Raw genomic sequence first — 20,667 nt, 5'->3', positions numbered from 1 at the left:
ACCTAGGTCCCTTGCCGTGGGCTTTCAGAGCAGTAACTCAAGTGTGTTGTTCCTCTGGGCGCTGGCTAGTTAACCCCACAGCTGCTGAGCCAATGCAAATTTTGCTAACTGCACCTCAGAACAATTCCATTGGGTCTGGTCTAGCTGCGAACAGAAAAGTTGTCCCTGGGCTGGCCCCATGGCTTAGCAGTTAAGTGCCCACGCTCCGCTACTGGCAGCCCGGGTTTGGATCCCGGGTGCGCACCGACGCACTGCTTCTCTGGCCATGTTGAGGCCGCGTCCCACATACAGCAACTAGAAGGATGTGTAAGCTATGACGTACAACTATCTACTGGGGCTCTGGGGAAAAAAAAAAAAGGAGGAGGATTGGCAATAGATGTTAGCTCAGAGTCGGTCTTCCTCAGCAAAAAGAGGAGGATTAGCATGGATGTTAGCTCAGGGCTGATCTTCCTCACAAAAAAAAAAAAAAAGAAAGAAAAGTTGTCCCTATATCCACTGTTGTGAAGTAAACTATGGAGAAAAAAATAAAGAATGGTTTTTTTTGACCATTGCAGTTGGTTCCAGCTTATTTATTATGTTGATTTCCTTTTCCCAATGTTTTTAAGCAGGAACAGTGCATAGGTAAGGAACGAACAATGCCTGCTTTAAAGACCAAGGTAGCTACACTGCAGACTTCAGGACCTCCGGTGGTCTGGCTGATTCTCCGCCAGTGCCCAGCTCTGTGGCTGGCGCTGCAGATGGTCTCTGCCTGGTCCTTCTAGCCAATCCTTTACATCTGGGCCATTTGCTCAGCTGGATTTGATCCCAAGGGGAATGAAACTGCACTTATCCTCTGGCCCCCTGGTAGCAGCTACTGCTTAGCTGCTATTTAGGATTATCTAGAGACCCCAGAGAGACAGACCTAAGAGGATGGGGTGAACCAGCTTCTTTGAAGCTCTGTTTTTACAGATTCAGGAAAATCAATGTATCCTTCGCCCACTAAGTGTGCTTTTTTTGTTCTCTTCTGCCCTCCCCTCCCTGCATTACCTCCCTTTATTCCTCATGGTTGTGGATCCTACTCAAAGCACTTCCCTTCTCATTTTGCCTTAATCTGGGGCTCAGGCAAATAGGATGTGACCAGACCTCACTTGGGCAGTAATGCTGCAAACTGATGTACATTTTAAGCTAAAAGGGTTGGGACTAAGTAGCATGATGAGAGTGGCTGCTTTGGATTAACCCACCAAAGCTGCCTCTTCCCCCAGCACACGTCTTGTTTCCAGTCAGCACTGCAAAAAAATCAGTTTTACAGCTGCTGTGGAAACATCAGTTTTCCCCGGTAAGGCCTGGTCTGTTCCCTGCTTCTGAGATGGTAGCTTTAGAGACTGAGGAGTTAAGTTATTCTCGACCTGATTCCAGTTTCTTTGGGCTCTACTTTCGGGTCAAGGTCAGAACAGATTAATCCTCACCCTAAGTGACAGATTCCTTAAAAGAAAACTCCAGGCTTGAAAAATGGAAACTATGAGAATTAAGGTCCTGTTTTTTAAGGGAGCCCACACCAGGCTGATGAAAGCAATAGTACTATAAGCCAAGCTTGCTGCTGGTAGAGTGATTTCCCTTATCACACCTCAGATGACCCAGGGCACAAGAGTATGTGAAGTCCCACATCCTCCCCAACAGCTCAGCTAGAGTTAAGGAACAAGGAGCGGCTGGGCTGTTTCACTCTACACAGGTTCGTGTTCTGGTACCTTTGCCTTCCCAGTGCTGGGCTGGAAAGAACAGTTACCATCTCCAAGAGGTCCTAGAAATCAGGAAACCAAGTCTTACAGATGATTTCGCAAATATATCAACTTCTCCACGGCCCCTGCCTCCCTCCTCGCCACCTTTCCTGGGATTATACCAGGATGTAGCTGACAACTAAGAACACAATCCAAAGGCTGAGGGATAAACGATTTCTTTGGATGTACATCCTTCTATGAAATACAAACGCTGATTCAGTGAGTCAGTGTATGAGAAAAGACCCACTTAAATGATACTATCTTTTATAAACACTAATTATTTTTCCCAAGTCTGGATTTCCTGGAAGTCACATCACTCACAATTCAGCTTGTCTTCCATTTCTGCCATCTGAAGGCTGGTGTGCTTCCAACCTGAACCAGAAATGTACAGAACCCACTACAATTTGTCCAACACCCTGATAGTGTTTTATTTCAAACTCTGATCGCTGCCCTGCGATTAGAAAGAAAATTCCGCCAATTTGCTCCTGACAGTCCTGCTATAGGAAAAACCGCTATCAGATGTTCTCTGTAACATACCGTCTTTCATCTACACTCAGAGGCTAGATATAAAATTTCTTCTAAAAGTGGGTCTATGGCTGTGCACAGCAGCCACCTACCTGGGCCCAGCCATCAGCTGTGGTTATTAAAGATGAGACTGCTGAAAAGACCCAAGCAGGACAGGAGAGAACAAAGGTAGTTCCTTCTACAGCGTGATGGAGATAGATGACTTTACAGCGCTCAGACTCCCAGACTTCACAGCTTCCAGCCACCTCACCACCCATGCTTCACCCCAGGAGTCATTTTTGCCATCAGGCTAGCTGAGGCTTATGGGCCTCTCCTTGTGGCTCTTCATAGTCTTCCCAGGGTTTCAGCTGGGGACCAGGGATCATCACGGTCTGAAAGAGCAGGAAGCTGAGTTATCTACCTCCAAGCCCACGGCTTACCCAAGAGAGATTCACACTTACCTCCATGCCCACCCCCCACAGGAGGCTTCCCCTTCCCTGGTGCTGCATCACCCTGTCTCTCCACTAGGTGGAGCCCAACAGGAGTGGCTTAGGATGCCATGAGCACTGCCTCAGCTCTCTTAAACCACGCAAGCTGCCTTACCTTAAGGATGGGCTGCTTAGGGGGTGCCCATGGGGGGACAATCTTGCCATGCATTCTCCAGCTCCCATAGGGGTTTACCAGGTGCTTTTCAAAGACAACATACTCCAGGACATCCTTGGGCACATCTTCCTGTCCATACATCAATCGGCCAAACCGGTCATAGATGGCCAGAGTCTGCAAGGATGACAGCAAATCTAGTTTGTTAGTCCACAGAGTTGTTTGTTCTGTTTTGTTTTGGTTTCTGTTTTTTGGCCACACGACCATTTTTGAAACAACCATAACAAAACATTTAAATAGGTAGAAAAAAATTATCTCAGAATTCTGAATCTAGACTAACGGATCAACTACTGACACTTCAGAGGTTTTTTGGGGAGCGGAAGCGGGAGGGGAAGGGAGTCAAGACCAGGAAGGGTAGAAGAGAACATCCTCGCACCTGTCTCAGTACAGCTAGCTTCTGGCAGTGAGAAGGGCACAGTGATAGACCAAGGAAGACATTGGGTTCCTTAGAACCCACAGTCCTAGGCAGCTGCAGCCAGGACTCCAGAGGTGGGTGCCCAGCCCGAGAGTAAAGAAAAACTGGGAGGGAAGCAGACTGGTGCCTCTACCTGCCGGGTGTGCATGCGGACAGTGATCTGGCCATACATGTTGCCCTGGTTCAGCAGATTTGAACAGCGAACCTGAACCACCTGAGGTGGCTCTAAAGATTCTACGAAGCTCCAGCGGACGGTCTTATATTTGATGTCCCAGACCATGTCCTGAAGGCAGAGGAGAACAAGTTCAAATGGGTTTTTCCCTCCCTTTAGGGAAGCTGCTGCTTCCTTCCACACCTGCTCTCACGCCTTCTAATACTACAGCCAACGTGCAACACTTCCCACAAAATGCTTTCTTTTGCTTCTTTTCTCTCTCACCTTCCCAAGTTCTCGTTAAGCTATTACTCAAACCCACCTCCCAACAACTTACCTTTTCATCTAAATCACAACTCAAGACCAAGCTACCTCCTGGAGGACCCTTCTCCAAATCAATGAAAACCACACTCCAAACTGCCGGCTTACCTAAGACACCATCATCCCTCCCAGACACTTTCATAATCTGCTAATTATTGCATGTATTTCTGTTAACTGCACACATGTTGTCGTCCCCCCCCCGCCCCCCGCCTCACCTTTTAGCAGTGAAGGGTGGGATTTTACAGGGATAACAGACTACGCTAGCTATTCTTGTCCCTAGGGAGATGAGGCTGAATTGACAGAAACTGAAATTTCTGTCCTTGAACCACAAAGTCTCCATTCTTGAACGTCCTCCCAAAGTACCTAGCACCTGTTACCAAACAGTGTAAGCCTTGTGAATGCTTGTTAAATCCTTTATTAAAGTGTAGGTGTGTGTAGGGCTGGCCTAATGTAGCCCACACCCTGCCCCCAGGATCCGTACCCCAAGGTTTCAGTACTGCTTTCTGGGGACTTCCTCCTTCCTCATGTGCAGCCCTTACCAGAGTCCATGTCAAGTCATTATCATTCAGCCAAAAATAATGGAACTTAAGCTTTTGCGTTAAACTTCCTGTACTTTCAAAACTGATCCTTCTTAAGAAAACCAGGGGCAATGTCTAGAATCTGCCCATTCAAGCATCCCACAGATCTGAGGAGGATGAGAACCTACCGGAAAACAGTTTTCAGTTACCAAGGTATGAAGCCGGTCATGGTCTGAGCTAAAAAAGAAAGAGATGTATATCATTGACTCCTGCTTTTATGATAACCTGTATGAAAATTGAAAATGGCCCTAGAAATGGAAGACAATTCAATTCATTTTTATACATGTTTTCTGCACACCTACTATAAGCGAGGTAATACGCTAAGTCCTGGAGACACAAATATGAAAATGATTTAAAAGAAAACCCTGAGATCTAACAGCAGTGTAAAGTTAAGTTTGAATCTCAGGAGCAGAAAGAAATTTCTCTGAAATTATCATACATCCTTAAGATGGGCAAGAGACCCTCCCTGGGACATGGGGATCGATCTTTGCTCTAGCTGCTATGGGGAATGAAACCCAAAACAAATAATCAGAAGCTCATCTTATCTCCTCTTACCTCATACACATCATTAGTACAACTGTCTTGGCCTTGCATCGATACTCTTATCTATGAACTTAGCCAAAGGATAATCATCTGTCTTTTCTGGTACTTTGTTTCCACCCATCTTTGGTGCTGCCAGAGTGACCTAGTCATGCCAATTCTATGCAATAATAGTAAGAAAACAGACAGCAAACCCCAGTTCCTGTATATACAAGATTTTAGGAAGGTTCCTAACTGAGGAGTTTCAAATAAACCTAAGATCACAGATTAGTTTCTTTCAGATACACATTCTTAACTTTTCCCCACAGTTTAATACTTTTTGGGAAGTTTAAGTCTTTGTCCCTTTGTAAAATCTTGTCTCTAATCCCAGAGTGAGTAAGGGATTAGATCTATCTGCTTCCCTTCCACCTCTATTCCTAACAGAAATTTCCCCCACTGTAGCTCGAGACTAGACTAGACTAGACTGAGTTCTGGTGACAGCTACACAACTACATGCCTGGCACCTCTGAATGAACCCTTCTTCTTCACTATCTCGGCCTAGAAATCTTCAGTAAAATAAATTCCCCTTTCTATGAGTTCACTTCCTATTTTGCAATAGAACTTACACTGAAAAATAAAAGGAAGTCATCTGCTTCTGGCAACATAATGGACTGAGCTAACGTGAAACTATGCCCACTATAAACATCTAAAAATGCTGGATAGAATATACTATCCATAGACACACACACATTTATAAATACTGTACTCTAGTTCACAAGAAAGATAAATCCCCAGATGCCAGAAAGGAAAGGGAACTAAAACCAGAATGGAAAGAATACAACCTGATCCCATGACACCATAAGGGATGATTAAGGGATCCAGAAATAGATCTGATGGCTAGGAGCTGACTCTTCCTAAAGCCTCGGACCCTCAAAGGGCAGGGAGTTGGAACTGAGATCCCTGCATAAAGCTACAACTCTCAAAAGAGTCCTGCACTTGTAGCAAAGGGAGACTAGAAAAACAGTCCACCAACCAAGAGATAAATCTTCTCTCTAGGGAAAAAAATAAAAACTAAAAAATTAAAGCCCTAAGCCCACATTACCCTCAGATGTAAAGGCAGAATTTATGGTACCTGTATAGTGTAAAAATTCCTAAGGTAAGAACTTAACATTAAAACTGATACCTGGGGGCCGGCCCCGTGGCTTAGTGGTTAAGTGCGCGCGCTCGGCTGCTGGCGGCCCGGGTTCGGATCCCGGGCGCGCACCGACGCACCGCTTCTCCGGCCATGCTGAGGCCGCATCCCACATACAGCAACTAGAAGGATGTACAGCTATGACATACAGCTATCTACTGGGGCTTTGGGGGGAAAAATAAAAATAAAATAAAATAAAAATCTTTAAAACTGATACCTGGCCAATGATACGCCTGAGGTATCTGGAAGAAACACGCACAAAACCTCTCTGGGAGCATATTCATAACTTAAGTTGTTCAGAATTCCCTCAGAAGAAACAATCTCCACTGAAGATGAGCTTACAACTAAACATTACAAAACACACCTAGAATCTATCTAGCAAAAGGCAACTGACACAGACATGAAGCAAAATGAAAGAGCAGGAAGCTCTAGGGGTGAGTTCCTCCATCGAAACAACTGGTAAATTGGGAAAAAAAGACCAGAATCACTATTTCAGAACTCTAGATTCTGACTGGACACTTATAACAACCAAGGCGGTGCCTGATGAAGGAAGAGGTTACTGATCTTGAGTAGAAGAACAATCTGTGCAAACCACCTACCACTCCTTCCTTCAGCCTTGCCAAAACTGTGGGGATAGTGACCCATGTTCCTAAAGTGGATAGCTGGTGCTAGGTCAGGCAGTGGGGACTCTGCCCTCCAAAAATTTGGGGTTTCACATTTTGGTCAGTCTGGTGGATTGCAGAGAGACCAGAGCAGATGATGCAATGGTTTTGGCCCTGTTGGTTGCAAGAGCTTCTCCCACCAACATCTATCAAAAGATTTAAAGGGACCAAGAAACAAGAACATCTCTTTTATTTTTATTCAGCCCAACACTAAAGGAAATCTTTGTGAGGTCACTGGCTGACTGCAGAGAGAATAGAATAGAAACTTCAATGACGACACACAACAAAGAATACACACTTAGCAATACTAGTTTATTATTTTTGCTGAGGAAAATTCGCCCTGAGCTAACATCTGTTGCCAGTCTTCCTCTTTTTCTTTTTGCTTGAGGAAGATTAGCCCTGAGCTAACATCTGTGCCAATCTTCCTCTATTTTGTATGTGGGTCACTGCCACAGCATGGCTGACAGGTGGTGCAGGTCTGCACCCGGGATCCGAACCAGTGAACCCGGGCCACCAAAGCAGAGCACGTTGAACTTAACCACTAAGCCACGGGGCCGGCCCCTAGCAATATTAGTTTAGAATAGCCACAAATGAGGGGGCGGCCCAGTGGTGCAAGCGGTTAAGTGCGTGCGCTCCGCTGCGAAGGCCCAGGGTTTGCCAGTTCGGATCCCCGGTGTGCACCAACGCACTGCTTATCAAGCCATGCTGTGGCGGTGTCCCATATAAAGTGGAGGAAGATGGGCACGGATGTCAGCCCAGGGCCAGTCTTCCTCAGCAAAAAAAGAGGAGGATTGGCAGATGCTAGCTCAGGGCCGATCTTCCTCAAAAAAAAAAAAAAAACACAGTAGCCACAAATGGAATGCCAGCAGCACTGATGAGCAAAGTCAGCAATTCCTGAGGAGTACAGGAATCTGATTTTCAGAGTTATTACATTATAATACTTAGAAGGTCCAGTTCTCAACAAAAAATTACAAAGTATCCCAAGAAATACAAAAGTAAGGCCATTCACAGGAAAAAAAAATTTGACAGAAACTGTCCCTGAGCAAGTCCAGACATTGAATTATTAGTCAAAGATGTTCAATCAACTGTCCTAAATATGCTCAATAAGATAAAAGGAAACCATAGACAAAGAACTAAAGGAAATCAGGAAACAATGTATAAACAAAATAAGAACATCAATAAAGAGAAATTATGAAAAGAAACCAAACAAATTCTAGAGCTGAAAAGTACAATAACTGAAATAAAAAATTCACTACAGGGGTTGAAGAGCAGATCTGAGCAGGCAGAATCAGCAGGATTTGCTGATCAGCAGGATCAGCAAACTTGAGGATGAGGCAATTAAAATTATCCAGTCTGAGGAGCAAAAAGAAAAAAGAATGAAGAAAAAAGAGCAGAGCCTGAAGGACCTGTGGGACACCATCAAATGTACCAAAACACATATTATAGGAGTCTCAGAAAGAGAAGAGAGAAAGGGGCAGAAAAAATATTCAAAGAAATAATGGCCAAAAACATCACATATCTGATGAAAGACATGAATATTCACATCCAAGAAGTTCAACAAACTCCAAACAAGATAAACTCAAAGAAATCCACACTGAGACACATTACAGTCCAAGTGTTAAAACCCAAAGACAGAGAATCTCGAAAGCAGCAAGAGAGAAGTGACTCATCACATACAAGGGATTCTCAATAAGATTACAGTTGATTTTTTTTTTCCTGAGGAAGATTAGCCCTGAGCTAATCTGTTGCCAATCTTCCTCTTTTTTTGTTTGAGGAAGATTAGCCCTGAACTAACATCTGCACCAATCTGCCTCCACTCTATATGTGGGTCGCTGCCACAGGATGGCCGACAAGTGGTATAGGTCTGCGCCCAGGGTCCAAACCCGTGGACCCGGGCCGCCAAAGCAGAGTGCACCAAACCCAACCACTATGCCCTAGGGCCAGCCCCTACAGTTGATTTTTTATCAGAAACCATGGAGGCCAGAAGGCAATGGGATGATATATTTAAAGTCCTGAAAGATAAAAAACTGTCAACCAAGAATTCTATAGATGGGAAAACTATCCTTTAAGAATGAAGGAGAAATTTAGACATTCCCAGATAAACAAAAACTGAGAGTTCATTAGCAGTAGATCTGCCCTACTAGAAATGCTAAGGGGAGTTTTTCAGACTGAAATGAAAGGACACTAGACAATAACTCAAAGTCACAAGAAGAAATAAAGAACACTGGTAAAGGAAACTACATAGGTAAATATAAAAGCCAAATATATTGTACTTTTGCTTTGTAACTCCTCTTAATTTTTTTCCTATAGGATTTAAAAGGCAAATGCATAAAACAATAATTATAAATCTATGTTATGGGCACACAATGTATAAAGATGTAACTGTGACAATAACAATATAAAGGGGGAAAGACAGAGATCTATAGAAGCAGAGTGTTTGTATACTACGAAACTAAGTTGATATTATTCCAACTAGGTTGTTATAAATTAAGATGTTAGTTCTAATCTCCAAGGTAACCACTAAGAAAATAACTAAAAAATATATAGGAAAGGAAAGAAGGCAATCAGAATGGTACATTATAAAAAAAATCAACTAAATACAAAAAAGGCAGTAATGGAGGAATTGAAGACCAAGAAACATAAAAGATACACAGAAAATAAATAGCTAAATGGCAGAACTCCTTCTTATCAGTAATTACTTCACACATAAATGCATTCAACTCTCCAAATAAAAGGCAGAAATTGGCAGATGGAGTAACAAAAACCTACAATCCATCTATATGTTGTTTACAAGAGACTCATTTTAGATAGAAAGACACAAAAAGATTGAAAGTAAAAAGACGGAAAAAGATATTCATGCAAATAGTAACCAAAAGACAGTTGGGACAGTGATATTATTGTTAGATAAAATAGACTTTACACGAAAAAGGTTACAAAAGACAAAGAAGGACACTATATACTGATAGAAGGCTCAATCCATCAAGAAGATATAACAATTATAAACACATACCTAAGACACAGCCCCAAAATGCGTAAAGCAAAAACTGACAGAATTAAAGGGAGAAATAAACAGTTCTACAGTAATAGTTGGAGATTTCAATCCTCCACTTTCAATAATGCAGAGAACAACCAGATAGAAAATCCATAAGGCAAAAGAGAACGTATAACACCAATTAACAGACATATACAGAACACTGCATCCCACAACAACAGAATACACATTCCTTTCATGTGCACATGGAACATTCTCCAGGATGGACCATGGGTTAGGCCACAAAACAAGCCTGAATAAATTTTAAAAGACTAAAATCACGCAAAGTATCTTTTCTGATCACAACAGAATGAAATTAGAAATCAATAACAGAAGAAAAATTGTAAAATTCACCAAAATGTGGAAAATAAACAGCACACTCTTAAATAATCAATGGATCAAAGAAGAAATCACAAGGGAAATTACAAAATACCTTGAGAAAAATGAAAATGAAAACACAACATACCAAAACTTACAGGATATAGCAAAAGCAGTGCTAATAGGAAAATTTATAGCTGCAAATGCGTACATTAACAAAGAAGAAAGGGGCCGGCCTTGTGGCTTAGCGGTTAAGTGCCCACGCTCCACTACTGGTAACACTGGTTCGGATCCAGGTGTGCACCAATGCACCGCTTGTCCAGCCACGCTGAGGCGGCATCCCACATACAGCAACTAGAAGGATGTGCAACTATGACATACAACTATCTACTGGGGCTTTGGGGAGAAAAAGGGAAAAAAAAAGGAGGAGGACTGGCAATAGATGTTAGCTCAGGGCCAGTCTTCCTCAGCAAAAAGAGGAGGATTGGCATGGATGTTAGCTCACGGCTGATCTCCCTCACCAAAAAAAATAAATAAATAAATAAAAGAAAAGAAAAGAAAAACAAGGAAGAAAGATCTCAAATTAATAACTTAACTGTACAATGTAAGGAACTAGAAAAAGAAGAACAAACTAAACCCAAAGCTAGCAGAAGGAAGGAAATAATAAGATTAGAGCAGAGAAAAACAAAATAGACAACATAAAAAAACAACAGAGAAAATCAATGAAACCAAAAGTTGTTTGGTTTTTTTTTTTTTTTTGGTGAGGAAGACTGGCCCCAAGATAACAACTGTTGCCAATCTTCCTCTTTTTCCTTGAGGAAGATTGTCCCTAAGCTAACATCTGTGCCACTCTTCTTCTATTTTGTATGTGGGATGCCACCACAGCATGGCTTGATGAACAATGTGTGAATGGTTACATGTTTGATTTTTAAAAAATATCTATTTGGAAAAAAAAAATGTAGGCATACAAAAAGACAAAAACTAACCAGGGGCCGGCCTGGTGGCGCAAGCAGTTAAGTGCCCACATTCTGCTGCGGCAGCCTGGGGTTCGCTGGTTCGGATCTCTGGGTGCGCACCAATGCACCGTTTGGCAAGCCATGCTGTGGCAGCATCCCATGTAAAGTGGAGGAAGATGAGGCACGGATGTTCACCCAGGGCCAGTCTTCCTCAGCAAAAAGAGGAGGATTGGCAGATGTTAGCACAGGGCTGATCTTCCTCACCAAAAAAAAAAAAGAAAAAAACTAACCAAAAACAAAAGAAAAAAAAGATAAGATAAAACAGATCTATTGAAGACATAGATTTTATCAGACACAGACTTTAAAATAGTGTAATTAGTATGTTGAAGAAATTACATGAAAGACTGGAGAATTTTAGCAAAAAACGGACACACACAAAAAATCAAATTAAAGTTCTATAAGTAAAAAATGGAAAATAAGTACAAAACTAAGAACTCAATAGATAAGTTTAACAGCAGATTAGATACAACTGAAAAGAGGACAGAAAGATAGATCAGAAAATATCCAAATTAAAGCTGGAGGGGAAAAGAAAAAATGATTGGAAAATATAGAAAGTAGCCTAAGAGACATTTGGCACACAGTGAAAAGATCTAACATATGCATATTCAGAGCTACACAAGCAGGCAAGAAAGTGGAGCAGAAGGAACATCTGAAGAGATGTTCTAAGAATTTTCTAACACTAACAAAAAAAGCACCTAAAGATTTAAGCAATAGGAACCCAGAGCAGGATAGAGACACACAAACACACACACACACATATCATAGTAAACTGCTGAGAACTGAAGGCAGAGAAAAAAATCTTAAAAGCAGGCAGAGAAAAAAGAAACTTGAACTTTAAAGGAACAACAAGAAAAAATAGCTAACTTCTCAATAGAGACAACAGAAAGCAAAAGACGACATCTTCAACATGCTGACAGAAACCAGCTACCAACCTAGAATGCTCTACCGGAAGAAAGTATCTTTTAAAAATGAAGTGGGGGGGGGCCGGCCCGGTGGCGCAAGCGGTTAAGTGCGCGCGCTCCGCTGCGGCGGCCCGCGGTTCGCTGGTTCGGATCCCGGGTGCGCACCGACGCACTGCTTGGTAAGCCATGCTGTGGCGGCGTCCCATATAAAGTGGAGGAAGACAGGCACAGATGTTAGCCCAGGGCCGTCTTCCTCAGCAAAAAAAGAGGAGAATTGGCGGATGTTAGCTCAGGGCTGATCTCCTCACAAAAAAAAAAAAAATACTTCCTAAATAAAAAAAAAAAAAAAAAAATGAAGTGGGGGAAAAACCTCATAAACAAAAAATGAAAGTGAAATAAAAACAAGGCAGAACCAAAAAACTAGATAACAAAACATGGAAGATGCATGAGGTAGTGATTGGAATTCAAGTGTGCGAAGGTTCTCATAATATTAAGTCAAGTATATATGTTAAACCTTTTAAAAATAGCTCCTGAAAGAACAGAAGTAGAATGTAATACTCCCAAACAAGTGGAAGGAATAAAAAAGGAAGAAAGAAATTATATCAATCCAACAAATGAAAGGAGAAAAAGAGGCAAAGAAAAATCACAGTAAATAGAATGCACAAAATAACGTGGTAGAAAAAAATCACACATACAAAAAACTATGTTGAACAATAAAAATAGCAGGTTTCAAAAAGATATATACAGTATCATTCGTGTAAATTTTCACAATACATAGAACAATACTGTACGTTGTTTATATACGTATTCATGCAGTGAAAGTATAAAAACATGCATGGGAATGAGGGGCTGGCCCAGTGGCCTAGTGGTTGTTTGCTCACTCCACGTCGGTGGCCTGTGGTTCATGAGTTCGGATGCTGGGCACAGACCTACACACTGCTCATCAAGCCACGCTGTGGCGGCATCCCATATACAAAGTAGAGGAAGACTGGCACAGATGTTAGCTCAGGGACAATCTTCCTCAACCAAAAAGAGGAAGACTGGCAATGGATGGTGGCTCAGGGCCAATCTTCCTCACCCCCCCAAACAAAAAAATGCATGGGAATGATACATACGTAGGATGGTGGTTATCTCTAGGAAGGCAAAGAAGCGGGATATGGGGCTTTAGCTATATCTATAATGTTTTATCCCTCTCCCCTCCCCCTATTAGGCATTCTGAAGTAAATATGGCAAAATGTAAACATCTATTAACTTAAATGGTACTTATATATTTTTATATGTTTGAAATATTTCATAATTAAAAAAAATTTTTAAGACATAAAACAAAAGTAAAAGGAAATGGATTTTAGAGTACAGTTTTTGTGTTCTCCCTGAAGCCTAGCCATAGCAGCCACAGTTCATGAATGTCAGCAAGAATCCAAGGACTGGTACTTAAGATTATTCCAGGTCTCTCATTGATTTTTCATCTCTTTAGCAGCCCTGACTTTGCCCTTGGTTGAATCAAGAAAAAGTTGCAAATCTCCAAAAGAAACTTATTCAAAATAACTAAGGAGGGCCGGCACCGTGGCTTAGCGGTTAAGTGTGTGCCCTCCGCTACTGGCAGCCCGGGTTCGGATCCCGGGTGCGCACTGACGCACCGCTTCTCCAGCCATGCTGAGGCCGCGTCCCACATACAGCAACTAGAAGGATGTGCAACTACGACATACAACTATCTACTGGGACTTCGGGGAAAACAAGAGGAGGAGGATTGGCATTAGATGTTAGCTCAGAGCCGGTCTTCCTCAGCAAAAAGAGGAGGATTAGCATGGATGTTAGCTCAGGACTGATCTGCCTCACAAAAAAATAAAATAAAAAAAATAACTAAGAAAAGGGAAATGTACATACATAAGACAAGCACACAAAAAGAGTCAGGATGAATTAGGGATCAGGTGGGGTGAAACAGCAGCCCTTTGGCAGAGTCTCCCAACACTTGTGGGCAGAGCTGAGCCAGATCACATGGTGAAAACTCCCAGGAGCAGGGAGAGGAGTCAAGGACAGCTCCAGGCTCCAATTATTTCCCACACAGGAAGTTCTCCCACTCTAGAACTCTTACTTAAAGGAAAAAAAATCTGTGCCTAGAATAATAGCTGCTGAGAACATAATGAGTATAAGATAGGGAGTTTACTTACTTGTTTAGACAAAGGTGAGCTTCAATGAAGATATCTTTAGCTTTTTCAGGGAAGTCCTTTATTTTAAAATTAGCATCACATTCTCTTATCCTCCGAATTCTGTAAAATTAAGCATGAGAATCATTTCTAAAGAAGACTTCATACAATTCCCATAACTCACAGCTTATATTAACCTCCATTAATGTCTGTCCACTTATTCAATAATTATTTTTTAAATGTGCCAAGTCCTATAAATTCAACCTTCTAACTCAAACCTAAATCAATCATTCCAAAGAAAGACCAAGCCTTCTCATAGTGAAATTTCAGAATTCTGGCATCAAAAAAAAACATCCTATAAGCACTTAGAAAGAAAACACAGGTTTCATACAAAAACTCAAGAGTCAGAATGACATCAGGCTTCTAACTAGCAACATCAGAAATTAGAAAGACATGGAGCAGTGCTTTTAATTAAGGAAGAAATGATTTCTAGCCCAGAATTCTAAACCTGGGCAAATTATGAAAGAAGTGGGAGAGTAAAAGAAAGACTTTTCCTTATATTTGCAAGATCTCCTTTATCTACCATACATCCTTTCTCCCGAAGCTGCTGGGGAACGTGCTCCACCAAAATAACAGAATAAACCATGAAAGATGTAAAATCCAGGAAACAGGGAATACAACACAAGAGCAAGGCAAAAGGAATATCAGGATGATGACAGAAGTAGATCCAAAGACATACAATGGGACTAAAGGATAACCAGTCCAGACTGAAATAGGTAAGAAGGCTCTAGGAGGAATTTCTTCTTGAAGATAAAATTGATAAAATACTTAATGATTTTAATGTACTGAGAGGAAATTTACACAACCAGGGGTTCTGTAAGCAAATGAGAAAAAAAGACACTTAACTCCAGAAAAAAAATGTTATGCAGGAAAGGCAAAGTCATGATCATGTACTGCATGACTCAGCTATCAACAGCATTTTCATAACTATAATAACATAAACAGGGAATTCTGATCTAATCAAAGTGTGACTATAAGTATATTAAGAGGATGAGAGACACCATGACCAAGTGGAATTTACTCCAGAATGCAAGGTTGGCTTACCATTCAAAAATCAATTAATGTAATACACTGTATCAATAGAATAAAGGACAAATCTCATATGATCATCTCAACAGACACAGAAAAAGAATTTGACAAAAATCCAACACTCCCTTCACTCTCTTTTCACCTCAGAGCTTGCTTGTTCTGTTTTGTCTCCCTAGAATGCTACTTCTCACTGCACCCTTCTACCCAGCTAACTCCAAGCAATTCTTTAGATCCCAGCTTTAAATACCATCTCCTCAGGGAAGCCTTCCCTGAACTCCCAGACCAAGTTACCTTTCCCATATGTTCCCACAGCACTCATACTTCACCATACTTGTAATTATTTGTGTCCAATCAGTATTTAATGGCTGTTTTCCATTAACTCCATGGAGTTAATGGATGATAACTCCATGATAAAACCACATATGTTTTATTCATCATCATCATGGACCCTACTACCAAAGAGCTCAGAGTCCAGGACAGAAACACATGAAAGCAAATCATCGCAGTACAGAGTTATTAGAAGTAGTAAGTGTAAGTATACAGTTACAATTATAGCAAAGGCAACTCTAAAAAAGAGTCAGGGAAGGCTTAAAAGCAGACACGATGCTCTTTTTTTTTACCCCCCTGAGGAAGATTGGCCCTGAGCTAACATCTATGCCAATCTTCCTCTATTTTGTATGTGGGACGTCACCACAGTATGGCTTAATGAGTGGTGCATAGTGGTGTGGGATCCGAACCTGCAAACTTAGGGCTGCCAAAGCGGAGTGCATGAACTTAACCACTATGCCACCAGGCTGACTCCTCAACTGGTTCTTGAGGAATGAAGTTCCAGTTACCAGGTAAAGAAGGGGTAAAAAGACATTTTCAGGCAAAGGAAAAGACGTGCAAAGACACAGAGGCATAGCACAATACCGTTAAGGAACTGGCAATTAGTTTGGAAATGCTGAAGTTTAGGATAAGCAAAAAGGAATAAGGAGAAGATGATGGTGGAGAAGAAGGCAAGAGCCACATGATAAAAAGCCTTGGGCCAGCCCCATGGCGTAGCGGTTAAGCACGCACGCTCTGCTGCTGGCGGCCCGGGTTCAGATCCTGGGTGTGCACTGATGCACCACTTGTCAGGCCATGCTGTGGTGGTGTCCCACATAAAGCAGAGGAAGATCGGCACAGATGTTAGCTCAGGGCCACTCTTCCTCAGCAAAAGGAGGATTGGCATGGATGTTAGTTCAGGGGTGATCTTCCTCACAAAAAAAATTAAAAATAAAAATAAATAAAAAGTTAAAAAATATAAAAAGCCTTGAACACCACTGAAAAAATCTGGTTCAGGTAATAGGGAGCCACAAGAGTTTTAAACAGGAAAGGTGTGGGGCTGGTGTGGTGGCGCAGCGGTTAAGTGTGCAAGCTCCACTTTGGCGGCTGGTGGTTCATCGGTTCGGATCCCAGGCGTGCACTGACACACCACTTGTCAAGCAATGCTGAGGCAGTGTCCTATATCAAGTAGAGGAAGATGGGCACAGATGTTAGCCCAGGGCCAATCTTCCTCAGCAAAAAGAGGAGGATTGGCATCGGATGTTAGCTCAGGGCTGGTTTTCCTCACAAAAAAAAAAAAAAACAGGAAAAGTGATGTGATAAGATGTGTATTTACAGAAGTAAGTTATGGCCACCTGAAGAACTAACACTGACTCAATATACTTGGGCATAGATATCTATATACGACCCTAAAGAACCTCAGAGTGACAAATAGTAAATGTTTCTGTCCTTTCAACTAAAAGAGAGACTAAAAAGAAGGTTCTCACTTATGCTCCTTAACTAAGGCTCCCTCAAACAGGTCTGTCTTCTTGACCTTTTTTGGCTTTTCTTCCTCTCTGAAGTTTAAACTCTAAGGCACTTCTCATATAAATATGCTCTCTTTTATTATTATTTTAAATTGTAAAATATGTGATCAAAAAAGTGTCTTACAAACTTCAAAGTCATATTCCTGATGTGACAAAAACTAACAATAAAGGCTGAGATGCTAAGAATCAAAATGCACCTATTACTCTACATTAACTAGAGACTCTATTACAGAAAAAGAAAAGTCTGTCGAGTTATCAAGGGAGTTATATCCAACCCAATTAACCCAAGAATAAAGTAGTGCTAAGAAATTTTTATTCTACTATCAACTCCCAGTGGTCTCAGACACCTACGACAATTGTGATGCCACATTCTTCTTCAATCGCTCAGCTCTCCGTGCCAGTCCTTCCTTTGAAAGAGACGACACTCGAGCATCACCCTCTGGAGGAACATAGGCATCAAAGATACCAGCTGTAATGAGAGACGGAGAAAACTGAAAAAAACATTGAAAGATTGAGAAAAGCTTATCTTGAGGTCATATAAAATTGGGAGGGATCCTGGATATAAATTAGACTAATGAAACAGACTTCCATGTAGAGGGGACCACGTTACATTACAAAAAACATAATAAGATAATTTAAGTTTTCTCTCAGAGTCTCAGTTTCTTCTTGTACCAAATGGAGAAATTTCACCCTTGCCTTCTAGGAACAGTGTGAAAACAAGATCAAAGATGACCTCATGAAATATAGTGTATATAAAATCATTATTGAGGTTGAACTGATTTTGCGGTTAATTTTGTGGTTAATTAAATGCTGTCAATCATAGCCCAAATCATTCCACTTCCAGATCTCTGACAGAAGGGGATTGGGTCAGCGTCTCAGAAATATGCCTCACCTGTACAGGCCAGATGTATGGGACGCTCCAGACGTTCCGGAGGAATGACCAGTCCTGCTTTCCGGGCATGTTCTACAAACTCCTTTTCGGATTTGAATTTAGGTTCATAAGTAGGGGGTGTGAAACGTTTTTTAGTTCTCACTGGAATTACAGATGTGGACTGAGTCACCAAGACTGGCTGGAAGGCAGGAAAAGATTAGGATATAGGTAACTTGGAAAAAAATCTACTACCTTGAACAAACTCTAAGCCAAGATAGAAAGGGCACATCCAAAGAATGACTTAGAAACAATTAGGAAGCCACATACGTGGGGAAATGCATTACTACCTTAACACTTCTGGGTGTCTCTTACTAGAAGCCAGTAAGCAACCTTTACTAACACCACTCAACACTTACTAAAGGCTTTCCTTTAGTACTTTCCATAGTACAAGACTATACCAACTCCTAGGGATGCAGAGTTGATTAAAGCAAAGCTTCTACTTTCAAACAACCTTCAGTCTGATGGGGAACTTAAACACCAACCCAATACTGAAATGAGCAAAATGCTACTATTAAAGCATAAGAAAAATCCTCTTCTTGGCATCTCTATATTTACTCAGATTACATTCTGCTCATTCTACTGGGAGCCTCACTGTAAACTTTATTCTGTCATTCTAGCTCCCAACTGATCAATAAGCTTTTTAGGGCCGGCCCCGTGGCTTAGCGGTTAAGTGTGCACGCTCTGCTACTGGTGGCCCGGGGTTCGGATACCGGGCGCAGACCAACACACCGCTTCTCTGGCCATGCTGAGGCCGCGTCCCACATACAGCAACTAGAAGGCTGTGCAACTATGACATACAACTATGGGGCTTTAGGGGAAAAAAAGGAGGAGGATTGGCAATAGATGTTAGCTCAGAGCTGGTCTTCCTCAGCAAAAAGAGGAGGATTAGCACGGATGTTAGCTCAGGGCTGATCCTCCTCACAAAAAAACTAAATAAATAAATAAATAATAATAAAAAACACAAATAAGCTTTTTAATTTTTCTCTGACATGAGGTCTGTTGAAGCTGGTACAGTGACAATACAGGACTCCCTCCTTTCCAGCTACTGCTTAATTTAGGACATTTATAAGAATCAAAAGGAGGCGAGCCCACCTACCAAACCATTACATCTTTCCCCTTTAACACCTCCTCGCCAGACAGACCCAGACCAAACTGGAGAAACTTAATCCCTGAGAACTTGCTCCCCGCCATGACCCTACCCAGGCTCTCCCCACTTGGCCACTTAGCTCGGTAGCTGGGTCCTGTCTATCTCAAACTCTTCCCTAGCCTAGGTATAACTCGTATCATCCAAGATTACCAAGCATAACTGCAAAGCGATATTTCCCTCTACTTTGTCCTCCTCCTCTAGCCTCTGGAGTCCTATCCGCCCCGTCCCTACCAACCTGCGGAGACCACCATCCTAAAGCCCTGGATAGGCAAGACACTCTCCGCAGCACGGTGGCTGCCATTTTGTTCACGCAAAGACCGCCGGGATGGGGACTAAGCGTGAAGCGCTTGGCGCAGGAAAGAAGGCGCATGGGGTGGAGCTAGCTCTGGTGTGGAATTTTCCAGGGCGCGCGCCCTCCACCAAAGTGTGAGCGGCGCGAACGCGCACGTGCACGTCGGTGGGGGGGGTTGGAGTATGGACTGCGCGTGCGCAGTAAAACAGCCTTGGGGGCAGGGTGGAATGCACGCCAGTCACGCGCAAGCCGGCGAGCACTAGAGCGCAAGCTGCGCCTGCGCCCAAGGCCTTCTGGGGGCAAGGAGTTGCTACATTTCTATAGGTTGGGACTCTGTTGCGCCTTGTTTCCGTTTCGTAAAGAATGAAAAGATGTTTCTTTTGTGAGATAAGTGTTTTCCTTCAGTGCCTACTTGGATCCCAGAAAAGGCAAAAATGAATAGTTTCTGGATCTGGGTAGTCTTAAACCTGAGCCCGTAGTTTTCCCAATCTGTACCTCGTGAAGAAAATTCTTTCTTACTGTCAAATTAAGGGAATTAATGACTAGTATGTTTATTGAACAAACATAATGAGTACTATGTTTATTGAAGCAAAAGACACGTGGACTAACAACATTTGTTGTTTGTCATCTTGGGAAAGAGGCACAGGTTTAATATTAACAAATAGCTTATACTTAGAAATTGTTTACCAGGTGCCAGGCAATTTTCTAAGCACTTTACGTATATTAACTCAATTAATTCTCACCACAAACGAGAGTAATATTCTCCTTTTACATATGAAGTTGGCCACATGGAAATTAAGTACATAATTTATTTAAGGTCACACAACAAATAACTGGCAGAAGCGGGATTCAAATTCAAGCAGTCTAACTCCAGAACCCAGGCACAAACTACAATCCCGTATGGCTTCATATTCAGTTGTTAATGTTGGGATCATCCTGAAAAATCCAGTGCTATAATCATTGCTGAATGGCAAACACTTTCCACTTACCATAGTTTCTTATCTCATTCTGCCTATTAGTGTTTATTGAGCACTTACCTACAGTATTTTGCCATGAGTCAGAAGCTATGGGCTGTATATATGAGAGTTTACAGGCCAGAATAGAATTGCCATAAAGGTCCAGGTGAAATGGTGGAAAGAGAGAGATTACTTTTGGCTTTGGGGATCACATATATTGTCTTAAATCTTGACTTCTCAACTATACTGTAAA

At 42.0% G+C, this 20,667-nt stretch overlaps 1 protein-coding gene across 1 annotated transcript; it reads right to left on the bottom strand.

Moving 5' to 3' along the window:
• Nucleotides 1-1,804: 1,804 nt before the first annotated feature.
• Nucleotides 1,805-19,506, bottom strand: MRPL45 (mitochondrial ribosomal protein L45). The gene is made up of 8 exons (XM_058560799.1): nt 19,402-19,506; nt 17,981-18,158; nt 17,440-17,557; nt 14,192-14,290; nt 4,512-4,560; nt 3,467-3,616; nt 2,862-3,035; nt 1,805-2,650 (listed from the first exon to the last, which is right to left on the bottom strand). The coding sequence occupies exons 1-8, from the start codon at nt 19,465-19,467 to the stop codon at nt 2,564-2,566; spliced, it is 921 nt and encodes a 306-aa protein (XP_058416782.1). The 5' UTR covers nt 19,468-19,506; the 3' UTR covers nt 1,805-2,563.
• Nucleotides 19,507-20,667: the final 1,161 nt, after the last annotated feature.

The sequence above is a fragment of the Diceros bicornis genome, chromosome 18 (assembly GCF_020826845.1).
Source record: "Diceros bicornis minor isolate mBicDic1 chromosome 18, mDicBic1.mat.cur, whole genome shotgun sequence".
Lineage (NCBI taxonomy): Eukaryota > Metazoa > Chordata > Mammalia > Perissodactyla > Rhinocerotidae > Diceros > Diceros bicornis.
This window is presented reverse-complemented; position numbering and strand designations above follow the sequence as displayed.

Coding starts and splice junctions, on each gene's coding strand:
- MRPL45 (XM_058560799.1), bottom strand. CDS start 19,467: ATGGCAGCCACCGTGCTGCGGAGAGTGTCTTGCCTATCCAGGGCTTTA. Junction 4,561..14,191: donor GCTCACCTTTGTCTAAACAA/GTAAGTAAACTC, acceptor TTTCTTTTTTAG/CTCAGACCATGACCGGCTTC. Junction 2,651..2,861: donor CTAAGCAGCCCATCCTTAAG/GTAAGGCAGCTT, acceptor CTGCTCTTTCAG/ACCGTGATGATCCCTGGTCC.